The sequence below is a fragment of the Mandrillus leucophaeus genome, unplaced genomic scaffold (assembly GCF_000951045.1).
Source record: "Mandrillus leucophaeus isolate KB7577 unplaced genomic scaffold, Mleu.le_1.0 Scaffold800, whole genome shotgun sequence".
Taxonomy (NCBI): Eukaryota; Metazoa; Chordata; class Mammalia; order Primates; family Cercopithecidae; genus Mandrillus; species Mandrillus leucophaeus.
The window spans coordinates 145,444-163,040 of NW_012108698.1; the positions used below are offsets into that span (position 1 = coordinate 145,444).

The 17,597-nt window shown below is 40.9% G+C and overlaps 1 protein-coding gene across 2 annotated transcripts in view; it reads right to left on the bottom strand.

The window, feature by feature from the left end:
• KDM1B (lysine (K)-specific demethylase 1B) overlaps positions 1-17,597 on the bottom strand; it is a 74,583-nt gene that overhangs the window by 53,677 nt on the left and 3,309 nt on the right. For both annotated transcript variants that reach the window (XM_011967576.1, XM_011967575.1), the window contains exons 3-7: positions 16,154-16,253; positions 14,671-14,798; positions 13,197-13,286; positions 9,437-9,548; positions 4,363-4,479 (exon numbers count right to left, since the gene is read on the bottom strand). In XM_011967576.1, coding sequence (XP_011822966.1) covers positions 4,363-4,479; positions 9,437-9,548; positions 13,197-13,286; positions 14,671-14,798; positions 16,154-16,240 — 534 coding nt within the window. In that variant the 5' untranslated portion in view covers positions 16,241-16,253. The remainder of the gene's footprint in view (positions 1-4,362; positions 4,480-9,436; positions 9,549-13,196; positions 13,287-14,670; positions 14,799-16,153; positions 16,254-17,597) is intronic.

Consider the following 17,597-nt stretch of genomic DNA (forward strand, 5'->3'; position numbering starts at 1 on the left):
TGAAATTGAAACAAAAAAAATATACAAAAGGTAAATGAAACAAAAAGCTGGTTCTTTGAAAAGATAAATAAAGTTGATAGACAATTAGCAAGATTAACCAAGAAAAGAAGAGAGAAAATCCAAATAACTTCATTATGAAAAAAAAAAGACATTACAATTGACACCACTGAAATACAAAAGATCATTCAAGGCTACTATGAACACCTTTACGCACATAATCTAGAAAACCTAGAAGACATGGACAAATTCCTGGAAAAAATACAACCCTCCTAGCTTAAATCAGGAGGAATTAGATACCCTGAACAGACCTACAACAAGCAGCGAGATTGAAATGGTAATTAAAAGATTACCAACAAAAAAAAGTCCAGGACCAGATGGATTCACAGCAGAATTCTACCAGACATTCGAAGAAGAATTGGTACCAATCCTTTTGACACTATTCCACAAGATAGAGAAAGAAGGAACCCTCCCTAATTCATTTTATGAAGCCAGCATCACCCTAATACCAAAACCAGGAAAGGACATAACCAAAAACGAAAACTATAGACCAATATTCCTGATGAACACAGACACTAACAAAATATTAGCTAACGTAGACGCTTAATAACATACTAGCTAACCGGATCCAACAACATATCAAAAAGATAATCCACCATGATCAAGTGGGTTTCATACCAGAGATGCAGGGATGGTTTAACATATGCAAGTCAATAAATGTGATATACCACATAATTAAAAACAAAAATCACATGATCATCTCAATAGATGCAGAAAAAGCACTGGACAAAATCCAGCATCCTTTTATGATTAAAACTCTCAGCAAAATCGGCACACAAGGGACATACTTCAATGTAATAAAAGCCATCTATGACAAACCCACAGCCAACATAATACTGAATGGGGAAGAGTTGAAAGCACTCCCTCTGAGAACTGGAACAAAACAAGAATGCCCACTCTCACCACTCCTCTTCAACATAGTACTGGAAGTCCTGGCCAGAGCAATCGGACAAGAGAAAGAGATAAAGGGCATCCAAATCGATAAAGAGGAAGTCAAACTGTCACTGTTTGCTGACAATATGATCGTTTACCCCGAAAACCCTAAGGACTCTTCCAGAAGGCTCCTAGAACTGATAGAAGAAGTCAGCAACGTTTCCAGATACACGATTAACGTACACAAATCAGTAGCTCTTCTATACACCAATAGCAACCAAGCAGAGAGTCAAATCAAGAACTCAGCCCCTTTACCAATAGCTGCAAAATAAAATAAAATACTTAGGAATAAACCTAACCAAGGAGTCGAAAGACCTCTACAAAGAAAACTACAAAACACTGCTAGAAGAAATCACAGATGACACAAACAAATGGAAATACATCCCATGCTCATGAATGGGTAGAATCAATGTTGTAAAAATGACCACATTGCCAAAAGCAATCTAAAAATTAAAAGTGATCCCCATCAAAATACTACTATCATTCATCACAGAATTAGAAAAAATTCTAAAACTCATATGGAACCAAAAAAGAGCCCGCATAGCCAAAGCAAGACAAAGCAAAAGAACAAATTCAGAGGCATCGCACTACCTGATTTCAAACTATACTGTAAGGCCATAGTCACCAAAACAGCATGGTACTGGTATAAAAATAGGCACACAGACCAGTTAAACAAGACAGAGAACCCAGAAATAAACCCAAATACTTAGAGGCAACTAATCTTCAACAAAGCAAACAAAAACAAAGTGGGGAAAAGACACTCTTTTCAACAAATGGTGCTGGGATAATTGGCTAGCCACATTTAGGAGAATGAAACTGGATCCTCATATCTCACCTTATGCAAAAATCAACTCAAGATGGATTAAGGACTTAAATCTAGAACCTGAAACTACAAAAATTCTAGAAGACAATACTGGAAAAACCTTTCTAGACACTGGCTTAGGCAAGGATTTCATGACCAAGAACCCAAATGCAAATACAACAAAAACAAAGATAAATAACTGGGACTTTAAAGAGCTTTTGCAAGGCAAAAGGAGCAGTCAGCAGAGTAAACAGACAACTCAGAGAGTGGGAGAAAATCTTCATAACTTATACATCTGACAATGGACTAATACCCAGAATCTACAATGAACTCAAACAAATCATTAAGAAACAAACAGTCCCATCAAAAGTGGGCTAAGGACATGAATAGACAATTCTCAAAGAAGAGATACAAATGGCCAACAAACATATGAAAAAATTCTCAACATCACTAATGATTGGGGAAATGCAAATCAAAACACAATGTGATAGCCCCTTACTCCCGGAAGAACGGCATAATCAAAAAATCAAAACACAGTAGATGTTGGCATGGATGCAGTGATCAGGGAACACTTCTATACTGCTGGTGGGAATGTCAACTAGTATAGCCACTATGGAAAACAGTGTGGAGATTCCTTAAAGAACTAAATGTAGAACTACCATTTGATCCAGCAATCTCACTACTGGATATCTATCCAGAGGAAAAGAAGTCATTATACAAAAAACATACTTCCACACACATGTTTATAGTAGCACAGTTCACAATTGCAAAATTGTGGAACCCACCCAAATGCCCATCAATCAACGAGTGGATGAAGAAACTGTGGGGTGTGTGTATGTATGTGTATATACATGTAACACTACAAAATGTTGTAGTATGGTACAACCATGAAAGACATTTGGTAGTTTTGCAAACAGTAAACATAAATTTATGATATAATTCACTAATTACCCTCCTTTTTTTCTTTTTTTTTTTTTTTAATGGAGTTTCACTCTTGTGGCCAAGGCTAGAGTGCAATGGCATGATCTCAGCTCACTGCAACCTCTGCCTCCAGGGTTCAAGTGATTCTCCTACCTTAGCCTCCCGAGTAGCTGAGATTACAGGCACATGCCACCACACGCAGCTAAGTTTTGCATTTTTACTAGAGATAGGGTTTCAACATGTTGGCCAGGCTGGTCTCGAACTCCTGACCTCAGGTGATCCGCCTGCCTCGGACTACCAAAGTGCTGGGATTTCAGGCATGAGCCACCACACCCAGCCACTCCTAATATATTTTTATTAATAAGAAACAAATACGCCAGGCACAGAAAATAAACTGTATAGTTTATTATTAAATATAATAAAATATAATATGTTTACATTTTGAATCCCAGGCTTTTACTGAATCCCAGGCATTATACAAATATGATGTTTATATTCTGAATCCCAGGTTGAATTTCTCTTATTTGAAATGCTTGGGACCAGAAGCGTTTTGGATTTTGGATTTTGGAATGTTTGCAACATACTTACCAGTTGGACATCCCTAATCTGAAAATCTGAAATGCTCCAATGAACATTTCCTTTGAGCAGAACCTCTGAGCATCATCTCAGTGGTCAAAAAGTTTCAGATTTTGGAGCATTTCAGATTTTCAGACTAGGGTGCTCAACCTGCACCACAAACCACTCAATTGTATGCTTTAAAAGGGTGAATTTTATAATATGTTAATTTTATCTCAATTTCTAGAAACAAAGTATTTTACTTTCGAGATTAAAACGATTCCTAATATTCTTTAACGTACTGCAGGTACCAGTGGCATTTATGCAGATTAACACCTTTAACGCACTAGGCACTAAGTTTTTAAACAGTAAGTAATTGCCAAATTTCAAAAAAGGCAAATTATAACAACGATGGCCGATTCCTAACTGCCAAGCATATCAGTTAATCTTTTCTTCCTCACTAATAGGATCCGGTTTTGTTTACTGTTGCAACATGCTCGGTTGTAAAATATTTTCTTCCTCTGTCCTCACTGTAGTTAGGGAAGCTGCATTTATGGTATCAACATCATTATATAAAAACAAAACAAACCAAACCTAATAAAAAAATTAAAACTAGAGTACCTGCATGATCCTGTTCTGGCCAATGAGATATAAATAGAAATCTACTGATGGAACTTTCAGGAAAGTTCCTGTTTCCCCCAATAAAAGAGGGACAGGCTCAGCTGATACAACCCTCTTACCCTTTGACTGTTCCACCCTTTTCTGCTTAGAATTTGGACACATGACTGGTGGTGTAGCAACTACCTTGTGGCCTTTAGGATGGAAGTTAGACTACAGGTGCCTGGAGTGGAAACTACAAAGAGATTTCCCTGGGCAACAAAACCAACCCTGGACAGCCTGTCTTAACTGCTTATAATGACGGAAAAGTAAAATACTTAATTGGTTAAGCCATTATACTTAGGATTCTATTACATGCATGCAAATGCAACCTTGATAGAATGATCAACACAATACATGAAAAACATACACCATTACTATTTGCTGACTACATTAATGTATCAATTAATTCAAAAGCAAAAAGATAGAGAACATACCTTAATAGCAGTATTTGGTTTCATACCACATCGATAAGTCTTGGCTATCTGTGGAGTAAGCTGGATTTCCTTGGTAAGCTGCCTCCATTTTCTACACTCAGGTTTTGTACACTGAACCTAGATGGGAAGTATCAAGTCAAGATGAACAAGTGAGCTAATCTTCAGTTACCATTTCTATTCTCCACCACCTGGCCATCTTCTCCAACCTGTTAGCAATCCTAAGTATTTTTTCTCCTCCTTGCATCACCACCATCCATATAATCCACTTTCACCTCATTAGGATAATTTCTGCTTTAACACTTTCTCAGGGTGAGGAAAGTGCCAAGGGGATCTGAGTCTTGTCAGAAAGGTTTTCTAGGCCGGGCGCAGTGGCTCATGCCTGTAATCTCAGCACTTTGGGAGGCCAAGGCGGGCAGATCACAAAGTCAGGAGATCCAGACCATCCTGGCTAACACGGTGAAACCCTGTCTCTACTAAAAATACAAAAAGTTAGCTGGGCATGGTGGCGAGCGCCTGTAGTCCCAGCTACTCAGGAGGCTGAGACAGGAGAATGGCATGAATCCAGGAGGCGGAGCCTGCAATGAGCCAAAATCGCACTATTACACTCCAGCCTGGGCGACAGAGTGAGACTCATCTCAAAAAAAAAAAAAGGTTTTCCAGCTCTAACCTAAAGAAACAATCAGGGCCAGGCATGGTGGCTCACATCTGTAATCTCAGCACTTTAGAAGGCTGAGGCGGGCAGACTGCTTAAGCCCAGAAGTTCCAGACTAGCCTGGGCAACATAGTGACACCCCGTCTCTACAAAAAACACAAAAGTAGATGGGTGTGGTGGTTCATGCCTGTAGTCCCAGCTACTCAGGAGACTGAGGTAAGAGGATGGCTTGAGCCTGGGGAGGTCAAGGCTGCAGTGAGCTGAGATTACACCACTGTGCTCCAGCCTGGGCAACAGACTGAGATTCTGTCTCAAAAAAAAAAAAAAAAAAAAAGCATAAAATAAACTGAAATTTACTTTCAGTTAGTCAACAAGTATGCACACTAAATGCAATGTGGTATGCTGTGTTGGATCCTATAACATTAGTGAAGAAACTGATGAAATCCAAATACAATCTACAGTTATTGGTACTATGCCAAAGTTAATTTCTTACTTTGACAAATAATCATGGTATGTAAGACAACAACGTTAAGGGAAGCTGTATGAAGGATATATGGAAACTCTCTGTACTATCTTAGCAACTCCGCAAATTTAAAATGATACCAGGCTTGGTGCAGTGTCTCACGCCTGTACTTTGGGAGGCCAAGGCAGGTGGATCACCTGAGGTCAGGAGTTCAAGACCAGCCCGGCCAACATGGTGAAACCCCATCTCTACTAAAAATATAATAAAAATTAGCTGGGCATGGGGGTGCATGCCTATAATCCCAGCTACTCGGGAGGCTGAGGCAGGAGAATCGCTTGAACCTGGGCGGTGGAGGTTGCAGTAAGCTGAGATTGTACCACTGCGCCCCAGCCTGAGCAACAGAGCAAGGCTCCATCGCAAAATAAATAAATAAATAAATAATTTTAAAAAGATGATTCCAAAATAAAGTTTATTTTTAAAAAGTGGGCAGATATCCATATGCCAAAGAACGACGTTAGACACCCTACTTTACACACACACAAATATTAATTTGAAATTGATAAAATACCTAAACATAAGCACTCAAACAACAGAACTCTTAGAAAACAAAGTCAACCTTTACGACCTCGAATTTGGCAATGAGTTCTAAGTGATAACACCAAAAGCAACAAAACAAAAACACAGATAAATTGAACTTCCTTAAAATTAAAAACCTTTGGGCACCAATGGGCTCTACCAAAGAAGACAACAACCTATAGGAAAAAATACTTGCAAATCATAGCTCTAATAAGGGTTTAGTATCCAAAATACATAAAAAGGCCAGGCACGGGGCTCACGCCTGTAATCCCAGAAATTTGGGAAGCTGAGGCAGGCAGATCACCTGAGGTCAGGAGTTTGAGACCTGCCTGGCCAACATGGTGAAAACCCCATCTCTACTAAAATTAGCCGGGCGTGGTGGTGGGTGCCTGTAATCCCAGCTACTCGGGAGGCTGAGGCAGAAGAATCGCCTGAACCCGGAAGGCGAAGGCTGCAGTGTGCCGAAGATGGCACCATTGCACTGCAGCCTGGGTGACAAGAGCAAAACTGTCTCAAAAAAAAAAATAAATAAAATTATATATAATTCTTACAACTCAACTACAAAAAGACAAACAACTTAAAAAGGGCAAAGGAAGACCGGGCGAGGTGGCTCACATCTGTAATCCCAGCACTTTGGGAGGCCGAGGTGGGCAGATCACCTGATGTCAGGAGTTCAAGACCAGCCTGGCCAACATGGTGAAACTCCGTCTCTACTAAAAATACAAAAATTAGCCCACGGTGGTGGCGCGCACCTATAATCCCAGCTACTCAGGTGGCAGAGGCAGGAGAATGCCTTGAACCCAGAAGGCAGAGGTTGCAGTGAGCCAAGATCATACCACTGCATTCCAGTCTGGGCGACAGAGCGAGACTCCATCTCAAAGACAACAAAACAAAAATGGGCAAAGGATAACATATTTCTCCAAAGATATACAAATGGACAACAAGCACATGAAAGGTTGCATTAGTCATTAGGGAAACACAAATTAAAACCACTATGAGATACCACTTCAAACCCGTGGAGAAATCAGAACCCTCATACACTACAGACAGGAATGAAAAACAGTAGAACAACTATGGAAAAGAGTTTGAGGTCCATCAAGAAGTTAAACACATAATTAACAAATATGATTTAGCAATTATATTTCTAGGTACATACCCAAGAATTGCAAGCAGGTATTCAAACAAATACTTGTAAAAGAATGTTCACTGCAGCACTATTCACAATTGCTAAATGCTTGAAATGATCTAGATGTCCATCAATAGATGAATGCTTAAAAAAACTGTGGCATATCCATTCGATGGAATATTATTCACCCATAAAAAAGAACGAAGTACTGACACATCCTACAATGGATATGAACCTCAAAAACATTACGTTAGGTGAAAAAGTTCAGATACAAAAAGTCACATGTTGCATGATCCCATTCATATGAAACATCCAAAATAGATAAATCCATAAACACAGAAAGCAAATTAGTGGTTACCAGGAACTGGGGGTAGCAAGAATTAGGGCTTCCCTTGTGGGTGATGAAAATACTTTGGAATTAGATAGGGGTGGTAATTGCATAACATTTTGAATATACTAAGTGCCACTGAACTGCACACTTTAAAATGGTTAATTTTATGTTATACAAATTTTACTTCAATGAAAAAAATCTTTAAGCATGCACAAAGCTCAGCATTACTAATAATATTTTTTTAATTAGCAAACTGGCCGGGTAGAGGGGCTCACGCCTGTAATCCTAACACTTTGAGAGGCTGAAGTGGGAGGATTGCTTGAGTCCAGTAATTTGAGACCAGCCTGGGCAAGATATCGAGCCCTGTCTCTATAAAGAGTTAAAAAATTAGCTGGGCATGGTGGTGCACTCTGTAGTCCCAGCTGCCCTGGAGGCTGAGGTGGGAGGATCACTGGAGCCTGGGAGACTGAGGCTGCAATGAGTCATAATCCCACAACTGCACTCTAGCCTGAGTGACAGAGCAAGACCCCATCTTAAAAAAAAAAACTGGGAGTGGTGGCTCATGCCTGTAATCCCAGCACTGTGGGAGGCTGAGGCAGGTGGATCACTTAAGTCTAGGAATTCAAGACCAGCCTGGGCAACATGGTGAAATGCTATCTCTACAAAACATACAAAAGTCAGCTAGGCGTGGTAGCGTGTGCAGAGAGTCCCAGCTACTAGGGAGGCTGAGGTGGGAGGATCTCTTGAGCCCGGGAGGTGGAGGTTGTAGTGAGCTAAGATTGTGCCACCGCACTCCAGCCTGGGCAACAGAGTGAGACCCTGTCTCAGAAAAAAAAAAAAAAAAATAGCGAATCATTTATTAAATGGTGGTATATTTCAACAATATTATGTAATAATGAAAATATATTTTCAAAGAATGACTAAATGAAAAAAGAATACGAAGTCAAATTAATTTTCTTCTTTTTTTGAGACAGAGTCTCACTCTGTCACCAGGCTGGAGTGCAATGGCACGATCTCGGCTCACTGCAATCTCCGCCTCCCAGGTTCAAGCAATTCGCCTGCCTCAGCCTCCCGAGTACCTGGGATTACAGGCGCGTGCCACCACACCTGGCTAATTTTTGGATATTTTTAGTAGAGACGGGATTTCCCCATGTTGGCCAGGATGGTCTTGCTCTCTTGACCTTGTGATCTGCTCACTTCAGCCTCCCAAAGTGCTGGGATTACAGGTGTGAGCCACAGCCCTGGCCCAAATTAATGTTTAAAAAGCTAAATGTTACAAAAATAGTATCTGAAGCCTGATTTTAAACCTAATCAATACATGTATATAAAGCATGAAATTGTGTTTAAACAGACAAAAATATGAAAAGAAAAAAAAGGATTAAAAAGCTATGTACCAAGCTCAGCCAGCTGGTGGTGAGCCTTTAGTTTTTTCTTTTTTAAAACAATTTTTTTTCCTTTTTTTTTTTTTGAGACATCCTCTCACTCTGTCACCCAGGCTGGAGTGTAGTGGTGTAATCACAGCTCACCACAGCCTTGAACTCCTGAGCTCAAGCAATTACCCCACCTCGACCTGCTGAATAGATAGGACTACAGACACCTGCCACCACTCCTGGCGACTTGAAAAAAAATTTTTTTTGTAAAGATAGGGTCTCACTTTGCCCAGGCTGGGCACAAAGCAACCTTCCCACCTCAGCCTACCAAAGGGCTAGGATTACAAGTATGAGCCTCCACACCCAGCCTAGTTTCCTCTTTCATACTATGTTGAAATATCTGAGCTTTCTATAAAAATAAAAAATATTTGCTTTAATAGTCATAGAAAGAACAACAACTGTTAACAAGAGATTTCCTAAACATAGCATTTTCATCCATTCCTCTTGCATTTGGCTCCACAAATACTTCACAGATGGAGAGCACCATTCTCCTTACCCAGTAGGGGAGTTGCTGGTCTGCCATGAAAGCTTTGGGACTAGGTTCAGTTTTGCCATTGCTAGTCCATATTTTTTTCCATGTAGTATATTTGTCATATCCATCCTTGTGGCTGGAAAACAAGAAAAATTAATATATCGAGCTACAAGCAATCAGGTTTTTCAAAACAAGAAGCAGGTTAGTAAATCTTACGTAACAAACTTAACTAGCCTTGTTATAAAAATAGAAGAAGTTATTATGGCACCTATAAAACAGGCTGTCAGAAGGGGTATATTCTTGTCAGTTTTAGTATCTAAAACTAAGAAAGGCATATTATTTGAAAGGGAAATTAAATTTTTTTATTTTTTTTCCCCTTGATACATGGTGTTGCTATGTTGCTCAGGCTGGAGTACAGTGACTGTTCACAGATGCAATCATGAATCACGGTGCACTGCAACCTCGAACTCCTAAGCTCAAGCGACCCTTCTGCCTCAGGCTCCCAAGCAGCTGGAACTGGCTCAGAATACTTTTATATTTTTATTTTATTTTATTTTTTGAGATGGAGTCTTGCTCTGTCACCCAGGCTGCAGTGCAATGGCACAATCTTGGCTCACTGCAACCTCCACTTCTTGGGTTCAAGGGATTCTTGTTCCTCAACTTCCCAAGTAGCCGGGATTACAGGCGCCCGCCACCATGCCTGGCTAACTTGTACTTTTAGTAGAGACGGGGTTTTGTCATGTTGGCCAGGCTGGTCCCGAACTCCTAAACTCAAGTTGTCTGCCCGCCTCAACCTTCCAAAGTGCTGGGATTATAGGTGTGAACAACTGCACCTGGCCTACAATATTTTTTAATGTGTGTAGTAAATCCTAGGGCAGTCATTAAAAATTACATCAGTAGATGAAATACAATACAATCATAAAAATGCTCAATTAAAATCACAGAAGGCAGCCAGGCGCGGTGGCTCACGCGTAATCCCAGCACTTTGGGAGGCCAAGGTGGGCGGATCATGAAGCCAGGAGATAGACACCATCCTGGCTAACATGGTGAAACCCTAACTCTACTAAAAATACAAAAAATTAGCCAGGTGTGGTAGGCGCCTGTAGTCCCAGCTACTTGGGAGGCTGAGGCAGAATGGTGTGAACTCGGGAGGCAGAGCGTGCAGTGAGTCGAGACTGCGCCACTGCACTCCAGCCTGGGGGAGAGAGCGAGATTCTGTCTCAAAAAAAAAAAAAAAAAAAATCAGAGAAGGCAGAGCAAGGGGAAAAAGAATAAAATGCACCATATGGAAAACAGCTAGCAAGATATTTTAATCCAGTTATATCAACAATCACTTAAAACATGAATAGCATAAACACACAGATTAAAAGACAGATTGTCAGTGGGATTACAAAAAAACTATATGTGTAAACGAGAAATCTCTAGGCTGGGCATGGCGACTCAGACCTGTAATCCCAGCACTTTGGGAAGACAAGGTAGGAGGATAACATGAGGCCAGGAGTTTGAGACCAGCCTGGCCAACATGGGGAAATCCAGTCTCTACTAAAAATACAAAAATTAGCTGGGCATGGTGGCACACACCTGTAATCCCAGCTACTCGGGAGGCTGAGGCACGAGAATCACTTGAACCCAGGAGGCATAGGTTGCAGTGAGCCAAGATCACGCCACTGCACTCCAGCCTGGGCAACAGAGCAAGACCCTGTCTCAAAAGAAAAGAAAAGAAATCTACTTGAAATACAAAGACTCAGAAAGGTAAAAAGTAAAGAAACAAAGAAAGGTGTATCATGCTAACATTTAAAAAGCTGAGGCAGCCACATTAATGTGAATAATGAATATTATCAGGGATAAGAAGACAAGGGATATTACATAAAGGGGTTAATTTTGAGAGAATCCACAACGTTAGAAGTACAATGTCAACAACAGAGTTTAAAAATACATGACGGCCGGGCATGATGGCTCCAGCCTATAATCCCAGCACTTTGGGAGGCTGAGGCAGGCAGATCACCCAAGGTCAGGAATTCGAGGCCAGCTATGTCAACATGATGAAATCCTGTCCCTACTAACAATGCGAAAACTAGCCAGGTGCAGCGGCATATGCCTGTAATCCCAGTTACTTGAGAGGCTGAGGCAGAAGAATGGCTTGAACTCAGGAGGTAGAAGTTATGGTGAGTCAAGATCGCACCACTGCACTCCAGCCTGGGCAACAGAGCAAGACTCCATCTCAAGAAAAAAATACATGAGGTAAAAATGTATAGAACTGAAAGGAAAAATAGACATATCTGCATTATAGTTGGAAATGTTAAGAGACAATTATAATTGCAGACTTTAAGACACTTTTCTTAGTAATTGAAAGATCAGGTAGGAGTAAATCAGAAAGGTGTGTGTGTGTGTGTGTGTGTGTGTGTATATATATATATATATATATATATGACCTGAACTGCACTACCAACCAACTTGGTCTACCTGACACTGATAGACCCACCTGACAATGGTAAAATACACACTTTTCTCCACTGCACGTGGGACATTTACCAAGATACACTGCATTATGGGCCATAAAGCAAACTTTGACAAATTTAAAATGCAGAAATCATACAAAGTATATTCTCAGACCATTACTGAACTAAACTAGAAAGCAGTAACAGAAAACTGCTGCAAGTGTCCCAAATATTTGGAAATTAAACAATTTACTTCTAAATAACCTATGGATCAAAAAGGAAAACTCAAGAGACATTAAAAAAGATTTTGAACTAAATGAAAATAAAAGTTGTCAAAAGTTGTGAAATATCACAACCTACTTGCAGGGGAATTTATAGCATTTAAAAAATGTATTTATTGGAAAAGAAGAAAGATCTAAAAATAAATAATTTCAGGTACTAGCTTACGAAACTAAATAAGAAAAAATCAAACCTAAAGCAAACACAATAAAAAAAATTAGAGCACAAATGAATGAAATTGAAAACAATAAAATAGAATCAACATCTCCTAGACGTTCCAGAACTTTCAGACTAAAGAAATTACTGTTTTGCTGCGTGCAGTGGCTCACGCCTGTAACCCCAGCACTTTGGGAGGCCGAGGCAGTTCATTTGAGCCCAGGAGTTCGAGACCAGCCTGGCCAACAAGGCAAGACCCCATCTCTACAAAAGAACCCAGGAGTCGGATATTGCAGTGAGCTGAAATTATGTCTCTACACTCCAGCCTGGGTAAGACTTTTGCCTCAAAAAATTAAAAAGTAAAAAAAAATAACTTTTTTTTTTTTTTTTTTGAGACGGAGTCTTGCTCTGTCCCCCAGGCTGGAGTGCAGTGGCGCTATCTCGGCTCACTGCAAGCACCGCCTCCCGGGTTCACGCCATTCTCCCGCCTCAGCCTCCCAAGTAGCTGGGACTACAGGCGCCCGCCACCGCGCCCGGCTAATTTTTTGTATTTTTAGTAGAGACAGGGTTTCACCGTGTTAGCCAGGATGGTCTCGATCTCCTGACCTCGTGATCCGCCCGTCTCGGCCTCCCAAAGTGCTGGGATTACAGGCTTGAGCCACCGCGCCCGGCCAAAAATAACTATTTCATGGCAGGTATTTTTTGATCCCTGAGTGTGCACACACATAAACATGCACACACACAAACTACAACATCAAAGTTCTTGTCCAAGTTACAGTCATCGCAGGCATGGCTGAAAGAGCTGAATAATTCAGTAAGCCTGGGGACTAAGCTTTAATCAGCTGACAACACGCACTGCCCCTGCCACGGTCCCCTTCTCCACGGAAATCTCACACAGTTAGTGAACATACCTTCTGTAGTAATGGTCAAAGCATTCATTACAGAAATGTTCCCCACAGGAAAGGTGATACCATCGGGAGGTGTAGCCATTTTTGGCACATCTGAAAATAGTGAAAAACATACAGCTTTGGGAATGAATAAACATTTCTCCTCTCATTTTTTAAAAAACCATCTTGCAAGCACCATCTATGAACCCATTTTGGGCTATCTCCACTTAGCTCCCTAATGACAGGGGAAACAGGAATGGATTATTAGCAGATAATACACAGGGAGGATGCAGGGACTTAGACCATGGGACCTAAGCTAGCTGGCTGCCTGGGGCTTAGCAGTCTTAAGAAGACTCCTTGGGGCAATGATAGGGTTTTATGACACATAAGGGCAGATGCCACTGTGCTTGCTGCTGGCTGCATATGTGGACAGGAGAGAATAACATGGGGTCCAATACTGAACAGCGAGGGAATCCGGTCAGCTGTAATTTGAACATCAAGCAGGCAATTTGGCAAAGATAACTTGTCAAACAGTTGATAATATAGCAAAAGAGTGAAAAATCATGCCACTATGAACACGATCACCGCCACGTCTTTGTGTCTATTTTTATTATTTTATTTATTTATTTATTTTGAGATGGAGTCTCACTCTGTCTCCCAGGCGGGAGTACAGTGGCACGATCTCGGGCTCACTGCAACCTCTGCCTCCTGGGTTCAAGCGATTCTCATGCCTCAGCCTCCCGAGTGGCTGGGATTACAGACGTCTGCCACTGCACCCAGCTAATTTTTGTATTTTCAGTAGAGACGGGGTTTCACCACGTTGGCCAGGCTGGTCTGGAACTCCTGACCTCAAGTGATCCGCCCATTTCGGCCTCTCAAAGTGCTGGGATTACAGGCGCGCGCCACCATGCCTGGGCCCTCTTTGTGTTTAAAAACAAATAGGATTTGTTTTCTAGATTTTATTAAACCTTAACCCTTAATTAAAGATTTTCCTCTGGAAGTAAAAAAGAAAAAAAAAAGGTCATACTTGTGTCACCTCACAATAAAAATGGCAAGGCTGCAGTTAGCTGTAGTTTCTATGAGACCCTTACGTGCGTATGGGAAGAGGCGGCATATTACATGAGAGAGAAAAGCACAGTGAGAAGTAAACAAATGCTGGTGTCTACAGAGAGCTCATGAGTTCTCTCCACTGTCTCCCCATGACATACACCATCCCACCCTCAACCCTCGGAGAGGTAGATATGGTTGGCTGGATTTGAGGACACTGTGTTGCAAAGTTGACATGGGTGTGGCCTCTCCCGGTAGGCTAGGGCTAACACAGGGAGGGCCTTGAGGAGGGTGTGGTGTGCACAGAATGTCTGGGCAATGTCTCTATTATTAGATTAGATGACTTATAGTATCTGTATCTATCTTTAGGAAAACTATCTTCAAGGATGATGTTTCCACAAAGAACTTCTCACAAGCAGAAATGGGAGGTCAGACACACATCTAAACAGACCTTTCAGAAGCACTTGCAAAGCACACAGGACATGCTGCCGTACAGCCTGCCTTTTCACATTTCCTGTACTTCTTCTCTGAGCCACCATCTTCATCCTCATCTGTTGTCTCTGTTGCTTTCTTCTTTGCCTAAGGGAGTCACAGCTGACGTTAAAATTTCACTGATGATGACAAAATGACTAAGGATGAAGGTTCACTACTGAAATCACATCTGAGTTCTAAACATGAAGGTGAAAACCATCCTGGCAGTAGGTTAGGGATCACAATACAGCAATTTCCTGGTGACTGCACTGTGCGAGTAATTTACTAACTTGCTAGAGATAGAGAACTAGCATTTTAATAACAGATGTCTAAGCAAATAACTAAATTCACATGAGTTTTTCTTAGAAAAAAGTGACATCAGCTGGGTGTGGTGGCTCATGCCTGTAATCCCCAGCACTTTGGGTGGCTGAGGTGGATCACTTAAGCTCAGGAGTCCAAGACCAGTCTGGGCAACATACCGAGACCCTGTCTCTACTAAAAATAAAAAAAAAAAATCAACCAGGCATTGTGGCACACACGATTGTGTCACTGTACTCCAGCCTGGGGGACAGAGGAGATTGTCTCAAAAGAAAAAGAAAAAAAAAAGTGACATGAGTCAAAAAAAAACAAGTCATTCCCCAAATTGAGACTTCTTTATCTTTCTTTACTTAGAGCAGTTATACCCTCTCAGTTTTGGTTTTTTCTTTTTTTTTTGAGACAGAGTCTCACTCTGTCGCCCAAGCTGGAGTGCAGTGGCACAATCTCTGCTCAGTACAAGCTCCGCCTCCCAGGTTCACGCCATTCTCCCGCCTCAGCCTCCCGAGTAGCTGGGACTACAGGCGCCCGCCACCACGCCCAGCTAATTTTTTGTATATTTAGTAGAGACGGGGTTTCACCATGTTAGCCAGGATGGTCTCGATCTCCTGACCTCGTGATGCACCCGCCTTGGCCTCCCAAAGTCCTGGGACAGGCATGAGCCACCGCGCCCAGCGTCCTCTCAGTAATTTAAATAAAAAGCTAGAAAAATCATAGAGAATTATATTGCTCAATTTTTTCCTTTAAAAGAATAAAAGCCCTACCCAAAAAGCCCTATACATAACCGTCCAATAGCACTCAACCAACTACAAGCTGAAGTCCAAATTCCTACGAATGACATCCAAGCCAGCCATGATCTGGCCCCAGCCTCACATTCTGGAAGCAACCACACAGCTGTGATTCTCTGAATATCCTATGCTGATTCACACTCTACACCTTTATACTTACAGTTCCCTCTGCCAGATAATGCTTCTATTTTCTATATTCTATCATGTTATCACACTGTGTTATGACCATACTGAGAATTTCTCCACTAGAATACAAGCAATTTGAGGACTGGAGTAGTCTTTTCAACTCTAATTCTCCAGTCCCAATCAGTAATTCTGCATGCTCAAAAAAGGCTTGTTGAATGAATAAATGAACACTACCTGCCTACCGGAGCTCCTCAAAGGAAGGCTATCCGGAGAATGATCAAAAGATGCTTTTTTCTTGGTCCTCCCCCGTGGGGTTGCCATTACATTAAATAATCTGCAAAAGAAAAATCAGAGCATTAAACAGTAGCATCTGCAAATATTTTTAACAGTCTGGAGCAAGTTATTACACACTTTAGTAGGTAAGAATGTATGTTAGATTGCCTGAATACAAAGTTACAATTTTATTTTTTTTATTATTTTCTTTTTTTTGAGACGTCTCGCCATGTTGCCCAGGCTAGCCTGGAACTCCTGGGCTGAAGTGATTCTCCCACCTCAGCTCCAAGTAGTGTGACCAATAAACAAATCACACTATGTTTATAAAATTCAATGAGGAAAGTCACCTAGTTTTGTCTATGTTCCTCCCCATTTTACTGTGTCTTCTTAGCAGTTCCTGCACTTTGATCTCTTATTATACTTCAAAAAGAAAACTCATGGCCGGGCACAGTGGTTCACACCTGTAATCCCAGCACTTTGGGAGGCCCAGGCAGGCGGATCATGAGGTCAGGATTTCGAGACCAGTCTGACCAACATTGTGAAATCTCATCTGTACTAAAAATACAAAAATGAGCCAGGTGTGGAGGCATGTGCCTGTAATTCCGGCTACTCAGGAGGCTGGGGCAGGAGAATTGCCTGAACCAGGGAGGCGGAGGTTGCAGTGAGCCAAGATTGCACCACTGCACTCCAGCCTGGGCAACAGAGCAAGATTCCATCTCAAAAAAAAAAAGAAAAGAAAACTCATTCATTCCTTCTTAGTACAATTCAACAAATAAATATTAAGAAAACCAACTAGTCACTACTGAATATACAGATCTAAATTAGATAGAAGCACTGGTATCTTCTACTGGAAAAAATTTCCCAAACTAGTCCAATAACAGCTTGGTTAAACAAATATTAAGAACCAAAGTCTACAAGAGAAATAATGTGTAGCAGCTATGAAAGATTAAGAGCTAACAGAATTTTTTTCAATTAAATTAGATAAGGAATGAAAAATGCTTAGCATAAGTACTCAGTAATATATAAAATCTATAATTATCATTCATCTCCTTCCTTGATCCATTGGATTTAACTACACATGCACACACAAAATGATAAACGAAAAATAAATAGGACATAAAAATGGATAAAGAATTTGAAAGTGGAAAAGTAGAACCATAAAATACAAATTCCAGATATATAATCTTCGTCTTGGAGAAAAGCTTTAAGGAGCTTGTAATCCTATTGTTTCGTATTTGTGAGCTGTATTAACACTCATAAGAGTATTTTTCATGGATTATTAACATCCTATGGAAAAATTCACTTTGCTATCTACATTGACTCTGGGACATCTTGACATCAATGTTACAGATAATTTTCCTTTGACTTTTGTTTTTTTTTTTTTTTTTTTTTGGTGACAGAGTCT